Here is a 19,906-nt window from a genome sequence, read left to right on the forward strand (position 1 = left end):
ATAGACTAAAGGAAATATTAACAAAAGTACTGTACTATTCCAAGCATAGAGTCTGTCAGCAAATTTAGGGAATCATCTATCTGGGGACTTTCTTGCTAGAGATGGGACACAAATGAAACCTCTCCCTGTGTGACTAACATATATAAGGCATGTCCGGCAAGTTCCACCTCCTATCTGTAGCAATAGCGGTCATGTCAAATTGTGTTTCCCAACAATGTTTGTTCCATATTTACAGTAGTTTACACGTGGATCTGTTCTGCCTCTTCTGCTATATAGTACACACTATACAATTTTTGTGCTGACGTGACAGATAATGGGTTATTGGCCAGATAATTGTACAGTGTGTACGCCGCACCAGGTCCCGACTGTCAGTCCAAATCACATAGAATCAGCTTCGATATAGGGTGTGCTGCACACGCTAGGTCATTCACAATGTTTTGGGATCATTCACAACATGCAGTGTGCACAAACTTTGGCCGATGTTTAGTGTAAAGTGTACAGAGACACTATGGGGGGTATTCAATTGTTTGAAAAGTCAGTTGGGTGTCTGTTTTTTCCTACCTATTAGATTGTTTTTTTCCTATCTAATAGGCAGGAAAAAACAGACACCCAACTGACTTTTCAAACAATTGAATACCCCCCTATGAGTGAGATGATTTGGAATCGAAGGGACCAATAAGAACTAAATGATTATTGGGTAGTGTGTATGCTGTACATAAAGATAGTTTTGGCTGGGGCGTGGCCACGACGGCCGAGGAGTAGGCAGCAGGTCTCGGGAGCTCCCCGGCTACCAAACTCCTGATACCCATCCGGACTCCCTCTGGTGCTTCTGCCCGGCCGAAATACTCACCCCGTACTGCTGGGCACTGACGGGCGTCCCTCTCCGTGGTCTCCGGGTCCCGTGGAGGCGGCATTCGCCGACGTCCGGCCCTGCGGCCTACAACTCCTCCGGATCCCCGGCCTCGATTTTGGCAGCCTCAGCCGCGGGACACCCGGAGCTCGAGCGGCGGGCTGCTGCCAGATGCCGCGGAAAGACTGTGGGGGGGAGATAGCCTCTCCTCTGCCTCTCGGGCTGTGACCTGGGACCCTGAAGCTAGGAGGATAAGCAGGTACTCCTGGGGAAGGGACACTGCGGCCATTTTGGGAGTGGATTATAAAGGCTGCTGCCCATGCCTGCACATCTGATGGGCTGCCTGATGGGATTCTCCTGTGACCAGTGAACTGTTTTTGATCTCTGAGACCTTACTGTCAGTTGCTCTCATTCATTCTCAGCCTCTCAATATCTATATTACCTATATTAATTCAACATACTGTTGGAAGCACAGTCAGGTGTTCCCACTGCGCAGCTCTCCCATTCTGCCACATAGGAGCTGCATATAGATTGGAACTGACTACGCTGCTGTACTGCACTAATATCCTTCAGTGTACTACACACCAACATCCTGCCCCTGCCTCCCGAAATTGCTGCAGGATATTCCCTCTCCAATATTCCTGTCCGTATTGCTGCTGCTTCTACACAAGCCTGTATTTTCTATCCATTGATATTTTGACACAAAGACCGGGCACGGTTGCTTCCCGCCACTAATTGTATACGTCCTTGCTGCTATCGCCTTCTAATTACACTTCTATACAGAAAACCCTGCCCTAGGGTGGATGTGACTGCTCCTGTCCAATATGGTTAAGGGAGGCCAGAGTGCGGCCGCGGCCAAACTAGAAAGATATGCCAGGCAATCCATTCCCAAGGTGTCATCGGCTCCTTCTCAGGGAGCCTCTCCGACCCACTCGGATTCCCCCTCTGTGTCTGCGTCCGGCTCCCCGGGGGTGGCGGAGGCGCCGTCTATTCAGCAGGTGCTGGAGGCTATAGCTGGCAGTGAACAGCGTCTCTCCGATAAGATGGAAAAGGTGCAGTGCGACCTCTCCTTACTCCGACAAGATGTTCAGCGTATCCGTGAGAGAGTGGGTGAGGCGGAAACACGGGTCTCCAACCTGGAAGATATGTGTGGCCCCCTGAAGCAGTCCGTATCCACAGTGACCCAGCAGGTTTCCTCCCTTCAGACCAAGCTCTTAGACATGGAGGGACGGCTGCGCAGGAACAATGTAAGATTTGTAGGCCTGCCTGAAAGAGAAGAGGGCTCGCAGCCGGAGGACTTCCTCGAATCTTGGCTTAAGGAGATGTATGGCGCAGAGTCCTTTACAGCTCAATTCACGGTGGAGCGTGCACATAGGATACCATCTCGGCCGCTACCTCCTGGTGCCCCTCCTCGCACCTTCATCGCCAAATTCCTGCGTTATAAGGACCGGGACTCAGTTCTCTGCCTAGGTCGTACGAAGGGCCCGTTGTCCGTAATGGAGTCAAGGTGTCGGCCTTCCCGGATTTTGCCGCAGACGTCCAGAAGGACCGAGCCCAATTTATGCCCATTAAACGGCGTCTGCGAGACCTCAACATCTCATATTCCATGCTGTTTCCTTCAAGGCTCCGAGTTGTGGCGGATGGGATGTCCGATAAAAACTCACGTTCCCTCCTTTTTAAAGCTACTAATATTTATATGCAGGCTGATAGGACGGGGGGACTCCTGGCCCGTCTGATACATTATGATCGTCCTGGGTCTACGATCACCCAGATGTCTGATGGGGATGGCTCCTTTGTTGACACCACGCCGGACATTGCGCAATTATTCAGATCTTATTACTCTGAGATATATAGCTCACAATTGACGTGCTCTACTCTAGATCTCTCATGTTACCTGAGGGGTATTGCGCTGCCCGCACTTTCCTCTGGAACCTGTGAGCTGCTGGAGGCGCCCTTGACGCTCGAGGAAGTGACTGCGGCCATTGGTATGTCCCCTAATGGCAAGGCTCCGGGGTGTGACGGGATTCCCTCCGAGGTCTATAAGAATCATATCGATTTTTTTGGGCCCAGACTCCATGCCCTATACTTAGATATATTTGCCAATAACGAACTTCCCCTCTCTATGTCAGAGGCGATTATAATAGTGATTCCAAAGCCCGGTAAGGACCCTGGGTCTCCAGACTCCTATAGGCCGATTTCCCTGATTCCCACCGACGCTAAGGTCCTGGCAAAGATATTGGCAGTACGGCTTAACACAGTAATCACCTCCCTCGTTCACTCGGACCAGACTGGCTTCATGCCAGGGAAGTCCACATCTATTAATCTACGTAGATTATATACCATTTTGCAACTCCCACATGACTCCCCTTCTGATTCGGCTGTGGTCTCGTTAGACGCGGCCAAGGCCTTTGACAGCATTGAATGGGCTTATTTATGGGAGGTGATGGCTTGTATGGGCTTTGGATCCAACTTTATCAGATGGACTAAATTACTGTATCAACATCCGAGTGCCAGGATCTTGGTGAACGGCTATGTATCCCCCTCTTTTCAACTGTCCCGTGGTACTAGGCAGGGCTGCCCCCTATCCCCCGCACTGTTTGCCCTGGCCATCGAGCCCCTGGCCTGTGTGATAAGATCGCACCCAGATATTGTGGGAATCGGTATTGGTTCACGTGAGGATAGAATAGCTCTTTATGCCGACGACATGTTGTTTTTACAGGATTACACCAAGTCAATGCCCACTCTGCTCCGTGTGATTGAGTGCTTTGGTAATTACTCGGGTCTTAGAATTAACTGGTCTAAATCATACATTATGCCAGTCATAGCGCCCCCCCCCCCCCCCCCCTACTATTCCCAAAATCCCCCTGCCATTATGTTGGACGATACAATTTAAATACCTCGGGATTCAAATAACTAATGACCCTTCTGATTTTGTCCCTCTGAACCTGGACCCAGTTATGCGGTGGGTCGTGGGTAAATCCAAAGCCTGGTGTAAGCTTCCACTGACGGTGTCTGGCAGGGTTAATCTCATTAAAATGATTATACTGCCCAAACTTTTATACATTATTCTCCAGTCCCCGGTATATATTTATCCGCCATTCTTTAGGAAATTAAATAGTGTTCTATCCTCTCTGATATGGGCTAACCAGCGACCTAGGATACAACTAAATACCCTTACCAGGCAGCGCTCTGACGGTGGCCTGGCTCTGCCTAATTTTCAGATATATTACTACGCTGCTCAATTGACTCATATTAGTGTGTGGGCACAGGATTCTGAGGTTAACTCTTTACATTGTGAGTTCATTCGCTGTTACTTCCCCCACCTCTCTCCTATGCAAGTGCTGCTGAGTGGGAGCATAGCTCGGTTTCTTCCCCCTATTATTTTCCAGGCCTTAAAGATATGGCGGGCCCCGAGAGTCCTTTTGAGATACGATGGTATGGACCCAGATACCCCCCTTTGGTACTCTGACTGGCTCCCAGAATTGCATGCGCTTGAGGGGCGGGAGGTATGGGCCCCTAGATTGGTGGTTTCTATTTCTCAACTCTACCTAGATAATGTACTCAAATCCTTTCAACAACTGAAAGATAAGTTTGACTTACCCAATTCCTATTTTTTCAGATATCTCCAGCTCCGTCACGCCCTCCGGTCCCAGTTTGCGGAGTCCCCCCACGAATCCTCCCATTTCCCATCAAGACCTTTGTGGCTACTTTGGGTCGAGCTAAGATGGTCTCCCTGGCGTATGGATATTTGCTTACTAAGCTCCATGCGGACCCTCTGACACGTCTCCGTGGAAGGTGGGAGGAGGATATGGGTTTAATAGCCGAGGAGGACTGAGCCCTTGCTCTGGAATACCCTGCCAAAGTTACCAAATCTCTCAGATATCAGCAAATTCAATTCTTCATTTTACACAGAACATATATGACTCCAGCTAGACTGGCTACTTTTGGTACAGGCGGATCTGGCCTTTGTCCTAAGTGCGAGGGGGAGGTGGGAACATTTTGGCATCTAATGTGGGATTGCCCGAGGTTGAGGGTGTTCTGGTTGGGGGTTAGGTCAATTCTGGAGAGTACGGGAGTGACTGGCGGACTGCTTACCCCTCAATTCTGTATTCTGGGGATGGGATGCTCTACTTCTATGTCTGTTTCGATGGGTCTTTATGCTCACAGTGTATGTGCCTTGGCTAAGGTTTGCATTGCGAGGCTATGGATGGCCCCTAGAGCCCCTTTGGTTTCTGCGCTTCAGACCTTAATCAATGATACAATAATTAAAGAAAGATATGTATATATGAAACAAAACGCATCAGCCAAATTCGAGAGGGTCTGGTCTCCATGGCTTGACTCCCCCCATTCTCACCCGATCCCACAACTATAGAGGGCACTGAAGTGCTAATTTTCCAAAATTTACTGTTTCATGATGTATTTGAGACGCTTGGCGGCTGAGCCCTGCGTGGTCGTCTATTCAACTGCACGATTAATGTGGTCCTGAGTCAGGATATTCCTTCTCACTTTGCTTCTGTTTTTTGTTTTTTATTTTTATGTTTCCTATTGGTTAGTTTAAGGGCGTTAATATAAAAGTTAAATGAGGATTTATATATATATATGGCTACTGATCTTGCAGACCTAACTGATCTGAATAACAGGAAATTTTCTGTACTATACCCTCATAGACATGTCCTGATACTCCACAGTTGTGAAATTACTTCAAAAATGAGGTTCTGATTCAAGTTAACTGATTTATTTTTTGTGATGTGCTAATGCTCTGCAATGTCTGTACCTTATTCTCCAGACTGCTGAATAAAAATTACTTTATTAAAAAAAAAAAAAAAAAAAGATAGTTTTGGCCGGTCTGAATGTTGGGCAAAATCTCATAGTGTGTTCATATCTTAACACTTGAGAACAGATAGGAGAATAACATTCCAAAGGAAACCTATTAAGTACATACTTTTTATGTTGACCTTGCCAGAGCCAAAATGTTCTCAATTACAATTATTCCTTTTTACAAAATTCATTTACTGAACTTCGTATCTGAAGAGCACTAAAAAAAATCTAAAAAAAATTATGTTTTTATCCAGACCTTTCAAATAGAGAGAAGCTTTGATGCCGCTAGATCAACACAGAAATCAGATTCCCCAACTATCAAAAGAATCTAACAGAGTGCATCAATGAGATACAGAGGTCGATTCAATAAGTGGCTGGCCGTAAACATCCCGCAATATTTGGCTGCACACATATTCACTAATTACTGAAGGACCAACATCTCTAATTTCTCTTTCATCCACTAGGGGACACTGGAACAGTCTTATACAGTAGGGGTGTGAAGCTTGCAACCGGAGGTGTGGCACAATCTAAAATTAGCATTGTCTGGACAGCCGGCTCCTCCCCCTTCACATCCCTCCTCCCTCAGTTTGAAAAATTGTGCCTAGGAGGTACAAGGCACAGAAGGGAGCTCCTGCTCCATTACAAAAGAAAATTACTAAGGCTACGTCAACCTAATGAAAAGGGGGACAAAAGTCTTGAAAAGAGAGAGACAATGATCCCTACTAAAGGGGATCTGCATCTCTCCTTCAGAAAATCCTAAGCATCAGATTTTTTTTTTTTTTTTTGCATTGCCATATGACTCCCATAACTGTGAGTACTGGTGGTAATCAGGGCCCTAGTTAATAGAAGATATAGGGTTAAAATGAGTTTACTGGGGTTTTTAATCCCACCTGAAACTTTATTAAAATGCTGGCCAGGCTTAGATGTTAAAAGGAGACCCATATTTAAACCGGGTCTGACTAGTTAAACAGAGGCCAGCTCCAGAGACCTGCTTCACGCTGCTGCCTTCTGCTGAGGTAATGGGAACCTCAGAGGGGAGAGTAGCTGAGCAGATAGCAGTGCAGCATCCCCCGCCATCCCCCCTCTCCTCCTCTCAGATACATCGCGGCTCTCAGCCGCAGCGCCTCGGCTCTCCCTGCGCCCTTCACTGATCACGGGGTGGGAGGGAAAGACGGAGGCAGACTGTCTCCCGGACCACCCTCCTCCGCACTCCAGTGCTCTATACGGCCGCGGCAAGCGCCCGGCCCTCCTGCGACCTTTGCTGAACGGGGGGAGGGAGAGTGTGTGTCCACCTCCCTCCGCCGGAGCAGACAATCTCGGCCCCCTCCGCAGGTCCGGCGGTCTGTTCCTTCACAGGGCAGGGAGGAAAAGTGTATGTCCCGTACTCCGCCGGCGCAGGAAAGCGCGGCACGGGGGAAGAGATGAGTGAAAGATGCGGCAGGACACGCTGGTCTGTCAGCGTCCATTTAGAAACATTGCGCTTACGGACACGGCGCTGGGGGATCTTTATTAAGATAATAAAATGTCACTGCTTTATTAATATAATAAAATGTCACTGCTTATTAATATAATGAAAGGTCACTGCTTTATTAATATAATAAAATTTCACCGGTGGCCATTTTTAAGCATTTAAAAGGCGCCAATAATGTAACGTCCCCATTAGTGGACAGTCATAACGGGGAGGGTTCCTTTTTTTAACAAACAAGGAGTATACTCCCTCTGCTGGACACTTGTAGGTTAGGTCTCTGATGCAAAGGATTTTCCATATGTTTTTAAAAGGCATGTTATGTGTTATATTTTCAAAGGACTTCTAATTCAAAGATCCTGTGAAAATAAAGGGACAGACTGGATATCAACCCCGACCTTATGCGAGGGTTGCAACGAGAATAATACAGCCGGATGAATCCAGTGTACCTTGTTCCCATCATACGTTATGGTCTTTTTATTCCTATTATAAAAGGAGAAAGCACTGCAGAGTGTCCTGTGGGGGTGCGTTTTCAACAAAAGCACCAACCAAGAACACTCAAACGTATTTCCTGTAAGGTAACTCCAGTATACCTTGGACTTACATAAAATTCTATATTTATTTATACATAATACCCCCAACGGACGCTGCTGACAGGTCCGGCGGAGGAGGGAGCATCAGAAGATATCAACCCACTCAACTTTAACTGGACAACAGTTGGTGGTTTGTGTGTGATAGATAAATTACTATTTATTTAATTAAGTAAGTAATTATTTAGTTATTTTTTAGTAGGAGACGGAATATTTGCAGCTGATTGAAAATACTCTTCAAAGCTCCCAACATTTCAACGTCCTTTCTACTCCTATTCTAATAAGGTGGAATTTCGGCTGAGTGGTATATTTATGTTTATCTAAAGTAAACACGACCACAAGAATTTATTTTAGTGTCTCAAATAAAACCAGAGCACTACAGTTACCAGCCCGGGTGTGTGCGGCAGTTGAGAATGGGCACACATCTAGGGGGCAATGGTCCGTCGGTCAGGAAAACATACTCCGACATCTAGTCTGCATTGGTGTATGGGCTGCGGGCCCATCCACAACCGGGAGGGAATTTGTAGTTAGGATTACTCCAACCGCACAGGTATAACAAAATGTGCGAAATCGGTACGGAGACCCCTCCCTAGCCTACAGTAGAAGTGGGACGTGGAGGTGGCTCTTATAGAAAGAAAGTGACCCGTTGGAAGCATTAATTGAAACAGTAAAGTCTTCCAAATTCCCAAGTACAGTGTGCCTAGCTGTGCATATACCGAGAAGAGCATCCCGACCTCAGCCATATCACTCAAATGGTTTTCTGTGGCTAACAGAAGGGGAAAAGATCTCACACCGTTGGGAACTCAACCCTGCTTAGTCTGGCAACAGGCAAGGTGTCGTAGGTATGTTGCTTTAACATTGAAATCCATCTTTATGAGTGTAAAACCACCACAACAGAGAAGTACTTATCACAGAAGACGGTTCGTGCTTCGGTAAGACGGTTATAGTTACAGCGATTTCCCTGTGAGGCTACGTTTTCCTTGGTCCACGAATCAAACAAGTGGATTTCACAGCGGAAGAATCAATCATTCTGCCTACCGGGTATCATGGAGATATTCCAATGGGCAGTAGTCTGAGTCAACTAGATTATTTCCCTGGGCTACAAGATAGACTTTCATCAATGCCCTCAGTCGTTTCTTTACAACTGAATTACCTCAGTATCCGCTGAAGCAGGAACACTACAAACTGCTATTCAAAAGCTACGGCACACACATTTAATTTTTCCAATTCCGGATTCTCAATAAGAGACAGGATTTTATTCATATCTTCTTGAGGTGCCACAAATCAGTCAGGCCAATACTCATAAAACTTGTAAACCAATTTCTAACGGTTTACAGATTTAGGAAGTGGTGTCCGCGGACATGGAGGCTGCTTACCTTCATGTACAAAGTTGGACTTCTCACCAAGAGTATTTATGATTCGCGTTGGAAAAGAGTAATTTCCAGTTCAGAGCTTCGCCTTTTGGCCTATCATCAGCCCGAGAATTGGCACAGGGATTATTACGAGCCATCGCTCCGTGGACCAATGCTAGGGTGTACTTGGCATAAGTCCTAGGTTCGAGTCCAACTACGGACCGGATAGAGAGAGATATATAGATATATATATATATATATATATATAAAATAGTAGTCACAAGATAAAGCATGAAGAATTACGATCATACCTTCCTTGGCCGATCGGCTAATCCAGTCCCATTTTCAGGAACACCTGATCAGGGATACTCAGACAACACATCAATTTTTCATTCAACACAGCTGGATTGTGAACTAAATGAAAGCCAACCTGATACCAGTGCAGAGGTTTCAATTCCTAGGTCTAAGACTAGACACTAGGCTCTTGAGGGGGTCTTATCCCAGAGAACGTGATCCAAGATAAAAAGGGATCAGGCAATTAAAAAAAAAAGTTTCCTTCCACGTTAGCTTCACGTAGGATTCGTTTGTTGACACAGGTCAGGACCTCGTTACTTTGGTGGTTGTTACACAAGTATCTCGCTGCAGGCAAGAGATTCGAGATTTGGTATTCGAGGATCCTCACAACGGAGGCCAGTCTTTGAGTTTTGGGGTGCCATCCTGGAAGGTATCGTTCTCAGGCCAGTTGCACATCACAGGACGGCAGTCTACCCGTAAGCATTCTAGAACTAAGAGCAGTTTACAATGATCTTCTCTTTGCCGAGGACCTGGTGAAGGAGTAACATTTGATGACAATGTCACAACGGCGGCACCATAAGCAGTCAGGGAGAAACAAAAAAAAAATAATAATAAATAGATAAAAAAGAAATAATAATGCGTGATAACATGGAAGGAAGCCGCAAGGATCCTGTTGTGGTCAGAAAGGCGCAACATCATCGTCTTGGTGGTGTTCATTCCAGGAGTGGGAAACTGTAAAGCAGGTTCTCTCAGTCGCCAGGACATGCATCTGGGAGCGTGCTGCCTACATCCACGGATTTGCGACATGGTGGTGGTGAGGAGATGGTGGTCTACCTCAAGTCGACCTAATGGCGTCTCGGCAAAACCATCAGCTGCCCATATAGGTGTCCAGGACAAGAGATCTAGCAGCAGAAGAGATGGACCCATTAACACTTCCTTGGTGTTATAGGAGGGTTTACATTTTTCCACCTTTCCCACTCATACCCAGGGTTCTGAAAAGGTTGAAACGAGAATGAGTGTGGGCGATTCTAATCGCACCAGATTGGCCCCGCAGGAGTTGGTACTAGGGTTACTAGCGGAAGATCCTTGGTGGTCACCTCAGAGAGAGGACCTGCTATCTCTGGACTGTTCCTACACCCAGACCTGAACAGGCTGCGTTTAACGGCGTGGTTATTGAAACCCAGATCTTAAAAAGCAGAGGGATACCAAGAACGACGATTCCTACGATGATTACCGTTAGGAAGCCGGTCACTGCCATGCACTACTACAGGATTTGGAAGAGTTACATGGACTGGTGTTAAGAACGTGGGTGGAATTCAATGAACTTCCACTTATCCAGACTTCACCTTTTCCTTCAGGCCGGTCTAGATGTAGGACTGAGGCTGGGCTTTCTGACGGCTCAACTTTCGGCTCTCTCCATCCTATTTCACAGCGGTTAGCATCCTTGCGAGAGGTACAAACCTTTTTACAAGGGGTTTCTGAGGATACTAACCCCCTTTTCATCCTCCCACTGCGCCATGGGGCTTACATTTGATGTTGAAATTTTTGAGATCACCAACTTTTGAGCCATTAGCAAGACCAGACCTGAAATATCTCTCTTGGAAGGTCACATTTTTGCTTGCCTTGACTTCGAACAGGCGGGTTTCTGTTTTGGGAGCCTTATCGTTTAAAAGTTCCTTTTTAATTTTTCATGAGGATAGGGCAGAACTCCGTACAAAAGCAGATTTCCTTCCTATGGTGGTTTTTGGGTTTCACGTTAACCAGCCAGTTGTGGTCCCATCTTTCCAGGGTTTCGCAGATGGGGACGTGTCCTTGGATGTTGTCCGAGCTTTATGAGTATGCGTACAAGTTACGTCGTCCTTCAGAAAGTCGGACCATTTGTTTGTTCTATCTGATGAGCCAAAGAAGGGTTGGCCAACATATAAGCAGTCTTTGTCTAGATGGATTAGCCATTCGGCAAGCTTATCTTTCCTGTGGCAAACAGGTTCTGGTTCAGACGGGTGCTCATACCACCCGATCAGTGGGTGCCTCATGGGCGGCTGCCAGAGGTGCTTCCACTACTCAACTTTGCAGAGCGGCAACGTGGTCCTCAGCCCACACGTTCGCGTAATTTTACAAGTTTGATACCTTTTGCGTCCGGAGACTAAGTTCGGACGTTTAGTTTTGCAGGCCACCGACAGCACTCCCTCCCTGGGGGATAACTTTGGGACGTCCCCTACTGTATAAGACTGTTCCAGTGTCCCCTAGTGGATGAAAGAGAAAAGAGGATTTTGGTACTTACCGATAAATCCATTTCTCGGAATCCTCTAGGGGATACTGGACGCCCGCCTCGGTGCTGTCAACCTGCTGTGTTCAAAGTTCTTGTTAAGACAGTTCGTGCAAACAGCATTAGTTTTCGGTTAAGAGTTCTTGGACGCTGTTCGATATGTTGTACGGTTCGGTTCCTCGCCAGGTGCTATAGTATCATGTCCTATTCTCTCATTCAAATTTTTCAAACTGAGGGAGGAGGGATGTGAAGGGGGAGGAGCCGGCTGTGCAGACAATGCTAATTTTAGATTGTGCCACACCTCCGGTTGCAAGCTTCACACCCCTACTGTATAAGACTGTTCCAGTGTCCCCTAGAGGATTCAGAGAAATGGATTTATCGGTAAGTACCAAAATCCTCTTTTTACTGAGTACCTCTATAGGACAGAGGAGTCACTTGGTCTAATGACACCTGGTGAACACAATGGAGCCCCTTGCGCATGCACCCAAATAGTGACACTGACTCATAGCAAGGGGGTGTGGCCTTGCAGTACATTTTCATCACCCCGGGGGGGTGCCAAGCATTCCCGGAGATGCTGGGCTGCCCTGAGGGACTTAGACTTCACTGCTGGCTCCGCCTCAGTGACAGGAGCCAGGCACTGCAGACACCATCACAGTGCAGCACCTGGCTTCCCGTCACTGTGGAGGAGACGGCATATCTGGGTGCAGTCCACATCCCCATGGTGACGCCTCTGCTATAGGATGCCATGAAAAATAGCATTCGTGCTGGTTGCAATGTGCCATTTTGGAATGGAACATGCCAGCCGAGCTGCTAATTAAATCACCCTCATACAGCCTACAATATTTGAATTTACTGCTTTTTTATTTAGGCTTATAATTCCATCATAGGCATTATCAAACTACTGTTGGAGCCTCCAGAAGATTTGTGCAGAGAAGCTGCATTTCTGTGAAGAACATGTATCTGTTACATAAGTAATTAGGATTTGAAATGAGTTTGGAGACAGCAGTTACTTATCAATACATTTCACTTTTTTTTTTACAACTCTGTATTACTTTGGAATATGCCACAGATATTTCCAATATATACAATGATTGGGGACTGTGAAAACCTACTATCAAACTTGCTGTAACATCATTACACCAGTACTTCCCTCACTTACTTTCATCATCCAGACTTCCTATTTAAAAGGCACTGTAATGAAGCTTAATATCGAATGCCTAAAATCTCTTAAATTACAAGACAACACAATAAATCCAACAAGGGACAATGAAAACCAGAGGCAGTACGGATGGTGTAATGGTTAGCATTACTGCCTCCCAACACTGAGGTCATGGGTTTGATTGCCACCATGGCCTTAACTATGTGGAGTTTGTATATTCTCCCTGTACTTGCGTGGGTTTCCTCCCACAATCCAAAAATATACTGATAGGTTACTTGGCTCCCAACAAAAATGAGCTCTAGTGTGTAAGTGCGTGCATATACACGGGCAGACTAGAAAGTGGATATGATCGGAGCATGAGGCTTAATAGAATAGACCCTATTTCATATAGCTACAATCAATTAAAGACAATGCAGCTCTAAAGTCCACTATTTAATTGAAAGCAGATTATACTGTACAATACGAGCATCCCTGTGGCCCCAAACCCCCACTTGGCTATGAATAGGCACAAAGTCCGAGACTACAAATGTCTGGGATAACAGCTTGCCACACTGTATGATGATGCTCTTTGCCCCTGCTTGGGAACATTTACATATAGATGTATGAATGTTACACAAATCCTTTGTTTAGGATTAGCAAAAATAGACATGTAAAAAAAGTAGTATTACTTCTACTGATTCCATGAGTCCCTGCAGCAGAAACTTCTGATGGAAACTACAATCCCCAACAGGAAAGTAGCCCAGCGTCCTTATAGCTCGTTCTTTGGCCTGAAAAATAAAAATGGTGAATAAGTCAATTTTTCTACTTTTCAATACATGAAATAAACAAATAGAGAACTAGGTTCTTCAATAAAATCAATTAAGTATGGAGTTGCAGTTTAAAGAGCACAACAAAAAATAGCTATTTACTGTAACATATGTTGTGTATAGCTATTATTTATGTACCACAATACAGAAATCATCTATTTTAAAAAAAAAACATACGGTAGCAATAAAAACAAACGTTCTAACAAATAGTTTCCATGCAAAGTCATTTTAGCAGTTGCTGTAATTAAAGTCCATTACAAGCAGATCCTGAACCACATAAATATGAACACGTTTACCCATAGCAAAAATATAAACAAACAAAAATAAAATTAGTATGAAATAACAGAAAAGGAATAAATCCATATCGTTTACCTTATTTGTCTCTTTGCCAGAGGGTATTCTAGCCAATAAAATGTCTATAAGCTGCCTCTTGGTAAATCCAGTTCCTTCATCAGGTATTGGCAGAGACCCATTCCGTCCTATTTCTCCCAAGGCCGTAATCGCAGCAATTGACAGCATTGGAGAGGTGTTATTCAAAAATGTTCCTAAACAAGAAGAAAGGTGGTGTTTGTAAACTTAATATTTTTTTTTTTCTTTTCCAAAAAAGTTTATTAAAGCACTGCATGTCATACAGTAAAGACAAATATAATAAACAAGCTAGAATGCATACAGAGATAAAAACAATATACAGATAAACAAAAAACCCATTATGTTTTGAATAGTATACTGTATTTAGAATAAAGACTTAAGTTTGGAAATGAGAAGGATTCGATGTATATCATTTTTCTGTTAGATGCCATGGATTAAAAGTGAAATCTGCTTTGTTAACAAAAATAGGATTTTTATTACCTACGGTAAATCCTTTTCTCATAGTACATAAGGGATACTGGGGTCACTTAGTACGATGGGGTCCAAAGGAGCCGATGCACTTTACATTTCTTCAACTGGGTGTGCTGGCTCCTCCCCTCTATGCCCCCTCCTACAGCCAATCTAGGTGAAACTGTACCCGAAGAAGAATGGACATACTTGAGAGAAGGAACAGAATAACAAAACAAGTGATTCACACACCACAACATAAACCGACCAGCAACGGCTGGTAACAAAACAGCAAAACCTGCAGAAAAGCCAACTCACTGAGGTGGGCGCCCAGTATCCCTTATGGACTACGAGAAAATGATTTACCCGGTAGGTAACCAAGATCCTATTTTCTCTAGCATCCATAACAGATACTGGGGTCACTTCGTACGATGGGGACGTCCCAAAGCTTCCAGAACGGGCGGGAATGAGTGGCCAGGGTATCAAACCTGTAGAACTTCACAAAGGTGTTCTTTCCCGACCAGGTAGCAGCTCGGCATAGTTGCAAGGCCGAGACTCCACGGAAAGCCGCCCAGATCTTGTACAGTGGGCCTTCAGAGACTGAGGAACAGGTAAGGCTGCAGACACATAGGCTTAAGCCAACGAGCAATGGACTGCTTAGAAGCAGAGCAACCCTTTTCTGCGCATCATAGAGCACAAACAGGGAATCAGTCTTTCTGATCCGAGAAGTCCTCTTGACATAGATCTTCAAGGCTCGCACAGCATCCAATGCCTCCGGAGGAACAGAAGAGCCAGAACTAGACGGGACCACAATAGGTCGGTTCAAGTGGAATGCAGAGACAACTTTCGGAGGAACTGCTGCCTAGTACTGAGCTCTGCTCTGTCTTCGTAAAAGACCAAGTATGGACTTTTACACGATAAGGCCCCCAATTCTGAGACATGCCTAGCAGAAGCCAGGGCCAGCAACATTACAGTCTTCCACGTAAGGTACTTTTCTGCAAACCATGAGGACTATAGAAACTCCAAGACCACATTCAAATCCCCGGGTGCCGCTGGCAGCACAAAAGGAAGGTTGTATGTGAAGTACCCCTTGCAAGAAAGTCTGAACTTCTGGCAACATTGCTAACTTCTTCTGGAACAAAATAGAGAGGGACGAAATCTGGAACTTGAGGGGGCCCAGACGTAGGCCCATATCCACTCCAGCCTGTAGGAAACGCAAGAAGAAATAACCTCTTTGGAAAGGCCTTTTTCAAACTAGGATGTTCCACTCAACCGCCAAACGAAGCCGCCATACGTCCGGGCAGACAAGCGGTCCTTGTTGAAGAAGATCTTTTCTCATTGGCAGAGGCCAAGGGTCTTCGACGGACATGTCCAGAAGATCTGCGTACCACACCCTCCAAGGCCAGTCTGGGGCAAATAGAATTACCTGGACTCTTTGATGCCTGATTCTCTTTAGCACCCTTGGGAGCAAAGGAATTGGTGGAAACAGGTAGACCAACCGGTAAGGCCACGGCGTCATCAGTGCTTCCACTGCTATCGCCTGAGGGTCCCTGGTTCTTGAACAATACCGGCAAAGCTTCTTGTTAAGCCGAGAAGCCATCAGGTCAATCTGCGGGCAGCCCCACAGGTCGGTGATCTGCTGAAACACCTGTGGGAGGAGGCCCTACGCTCCCTTGTGGAGGTCGTGAAGACTCATGAAGTCCGCTTCCCAGTTGTCCACCCCCGGAATAAAGATGGGTGACATTGCTCTTGCATTTCTTTCAGCCCAGAGGAGTATCCTTGACACTTCTCGCATGCAGGCAATGCTCTTTGTTCCTCCCTGTCGATTGATGTATGCCACTGCCGTGGCGTTATCCGACTGAACTTGAATGGCTCAATCCCGAAGCAGAGAAGAGGCCTGAAGCAGCGCATTGTAGATCGTCAGAAGTTCCAGAATGTTGATCAGATGTAGGGCTTCGTGGGAGGACCACCTGGCCTGGAACGGAGCCCCTTGGGTGACAGCTCCCCATCCCTGCAGACTCGCGTCCGTTGTGAGGAAGATCCAATCCTGAATCCCAAAACTTTGACCTTCCAGCAGGTTAGAGGACTGTAGCCACCACAGGAAGGAAATCCTTGCTTGAGGTGAGAGGCGTATGATCCGATGCATCTGAAGATGTGATCCGGACCACTTGCTCAGGAGATCCAATTGAAATGTTCTGACATGGAACCTTCCATACTGGATTGCCTCATAAGAGGCTACCATCTTTCCCAACAACTGTATGCAAAGATGGATGGATATCCGATTCGGCCTTAGAACCGCTCAGACCATCTCCTGGAGCGTCCTTGCCTTGTCCTTTCGAGAGTAATACCTTCTGAGCCACTGTATCCAGAAACATTCCCAGGAACAGGAGCCGTTGAGTTGGCTCCAGGTGAGACTTCCGTAAATTTAGAATCCACCCATGAAGTGACAGAATCTGAATAGTGCGGTTGATATTGAGCAATAGAAGCTCCCTGGATCTCGCCTTTATCAAGAGATCGTCCAGGAAAGGGACGATGTTGACCCCCTGGACTCGGAGCTGGAACAGCATTTCCACCATCACCTTCGTGAAGACCCTCGGAGCAGTGTACAGGCCGAAGGGCAGAGCCTGGAACTGGTAGTGGTCATTCAACAGGGCAAACCACAGGTAAGCCTGGGAGCGGCCAGATCGGGATATGGAGATAAGCATCCTTTATATCTAGTGAAATCATGAACTCCTGTTCTTCCAGCACAATCACTGCTATCACTCGCAATCACTGATTTCATCTTGAACTTGAAGACCTTCAGGTAAGGGTTCAAGGATTTTAGAGATTCAAAATGGGCCTTACCGAACCATCCGAAGTCGGTACCACAACAGGTTGGATTAGTATCCCCTGTTCTCTATATGATGCAGAACTGGAACTATAGCTTGTGTCTGACCCAGTCTTAGTACAGCCTCTAGTAATATCTCCCGCGATTCTTTGGAATGTGAAGTAGAGTGAATTTAAACACACTCTGTATGCCGGGCTAAACAGATCTTTTACCCAGGTAACCTGGCAGGAGCTTTTTCTAAATATGCTGAAATAATTAAGATGAGCCTCTACCCTGGAATCCCTTAGGAGTGGAGGGCCACATTCATTCCAAAGTGTTTATGGAATAGACTTGGTGCTCTGTTTTTGTGATCCTGTAAAAACAGGTCTGTTTCTCCCCTGGTGCCTCTGTTGCATTGAGGCACCACTGGCACTGCCCCCAATACTTGCAACCCTAAGATGATGGTCTCGGGTAAACACATCTGGGGGGTGCAGCTGCGACGGTAGGTACATGGACCCACCGGTAGCGAAGTTGAGCGCGGGGGGGGGACAGAGACAGAAGGAGAGGGGGCATGCCAGCAGCTCACAGAGCGCAGGGCATGCCCCCTCAGTGACGAAAACAGGGCATGGCTCACGATAGCGGGCCATCTGCGAAGCCACGCCACATTTTCCATAGACCATGCCCCTTTTTTGGGCAGGGGCACGCAGGTGTCCCTCCTTGCTAGAGACAGAAGTTGGGAGGTATGGCACAAGGAGAACATACAAACTCCACACCGCCAGGGTCGTGATGGGCACAGAACCCCCCGACCCCAGTGATGTGAGGCAGCAATGCCAATCTCTGAGAGAGAGCCCCCTTTGAACCGGTATTCCTTTTTTGATATTGAGTTTTCCAGACCTTTCTATCCTCTGGAGGGAAGAGAAGGCTGTATATGAATTTCTTAGTCACATGAATTATAATATTAGGCAGACTCCATGGTCCACAGAATGAGTTACCAGTTAACTCCTTAATGGAGACTTTTCTGTGTACATAAATATCTGGTATATTTACACAGATCTTATAGCATAATAATTGCTCTACTGCTAAGGTAGACAATTTCTATAACCTCTTAAGAAGTACTATCTTAAGTTTTGGCAGCAGCTAGCAAGTTTACCCTTCAGACATTGAGGGTAATTCAGACGTGATCGCTAGGGTGCGTTTTTTGCATCCCTGCGATCAGGTAGTAGCCGCCTACAGGGGGAGGGGGGAATTGCTGTGCAGGGGTGCTGCACAAATAGAAGTTTGTACAGTCTTTGCACAGCCCAGGACTTACTCTTCCAGTGCGATGATCAGGGCCGGTGCTGACATCGGAAACACTCCCTTCAAACGCCTGGTCCCTCCTGCGTTTTTCCGGCCACTCCCTGAAAACGGTCAGTTGCCACTCACAATGGCCATTTCCTGTCAGTCACCTTGCGATCGCCCATGCAAACGCTTTTCTCGCACATCCAGTCGCTGCCCGCCGATCCCAGTCGCTGCGGCACGACGCGCCTGCGCAGTTCTGACTTGCTTGCAGGCTGTATGAAAGCGCAGCCTAGCGATCAGGTCTGAATTAGGCCCATAGTACAAAGACACCGGCACACTATGGTCTATGTAATCATTCTCCTCCTCTGCCTGTAGGCAACGTTGTGTCCACATTAGGGTGTTGATGATGGCTGCTGAGAACCACACCACACATAGAGGAAAACCAGTCTGATCTAGTTTTTAGTCAGACCAGTAAATGTAGGGGGACATACATGGGAAGCAAGCATGCTTTTCACAGTTTATACAGAGAGAAAGAACCAGCATACCAGCCTCAAGCTAAGTGCTGGGCTACACACACACACACACACATAGTATCACTCCACCCTACAATAAACCCAATTGCCATTTGTGGCGTTGGAGTGTCCCTGGAGGAGTTGATTTGTGCCCTGCAGCATCTGTGTAATCAGTGTGCAGTGAAATGGCGCCAGAAAACTGCTGGTCCCGCTGAGTTAGTTCCGCCCCCTGTAATGGACCAGGAGCTATGTACTTATTTATACTGGTAATGTCTCCTATATGGTGCCAAACAGAGTATAAATACTTGTTTCCACCAAACCACTGGCCAGTTCACGCAGGGAAGCTATGGGATCACCCCAGGGGGGTCTGGAAGCCGCCCTTGCGATTGCGCCGCACCAAGAACCGGGGGATCCTCCCTAGTGGGGCCCCCGGGGTGTACCCACCACTTCTCAACTTCAGGCATATGTTAGGGGTGTGCTGTGTGCTGCGATTGTGCTCGCTAAAGCGCCATGTCCGCAGTAACACAACCTCTCAGGACAGTGGTCCTGCAGCAGGGAAGCGGCTCTGACGCCTTACAGAGGCCGGTGACCGCCCCTTCCTAGCTCCCACGGTGCAGGTATGCTGTTGCCCAAAGAGCATACGAAAATAACAAAGTTTTAAAATAAACTGAAGAAAACTCTCTGGAGCTCCTGAGTGTGCATCCTCTCCTGAGGGCACAATTTTCTAAACTGGCTGTAGGAGGGGACAGAGGGGAGGAGCCAGCACACCCAGTTGAAGAAATTTTAAGTGCACCGGCTCCTTAGGACCCCATCTATACCCCATCATACTAAGTGACCCCAGTATCCCTTATGGATGCTAGAGAAATGGAAAATTTATGCAAAGTACTGTAGATT

The 19,906-nt window shown here is 46.6% G+C and overlaps 1 protein-coding gene across 2 annotated transcripts in view; it reads right to left on the minus strand.

Moving 5' to 3' along the window:
- ECPAS (Ecm29 proteasome adaptor and scaffold) overlaps positions 1-19,906 on the minus strand; it is a 280,472-nt gene that overhangs the window by 136,063 nt on the left and 124,503 nt on the right. For both annotated transcript variants that reach the window (XM_063914681.1, XM_063914682.1), the window contains exons 22-23: positions 13,973-14,145; positions 13,463-13,561 (exon numbers count right to left, since the gene is read on the minus strand). In XM_063914681.1, coding sequence (XP_063770751.1) covers positions 13,463-13,561; positions 13,973-14,145 — 272 coding nt within the window. The remainder of the gene's footprint in view (positions 1-13,462; positions 13,562-13,972; positions 14,146-19,906) is intronic.

The sequence above is a fragment of the Pseudophryne corroboree genome, chromosome 1, assembly GCF_028390025.1.
Source record: "Pseudophryne corroboree isolate aPseCor3 chromosome 1, aPseCor3.hap2, whole genome shotgun sequence".
Taxonomy (NCBI): domain Eukaryota; kingdom Metazoa; phylum Chordata; class Amphibia; order Anura; family Myobatrachidae; genus Pseudophryne; species Pseudophryne corroboree.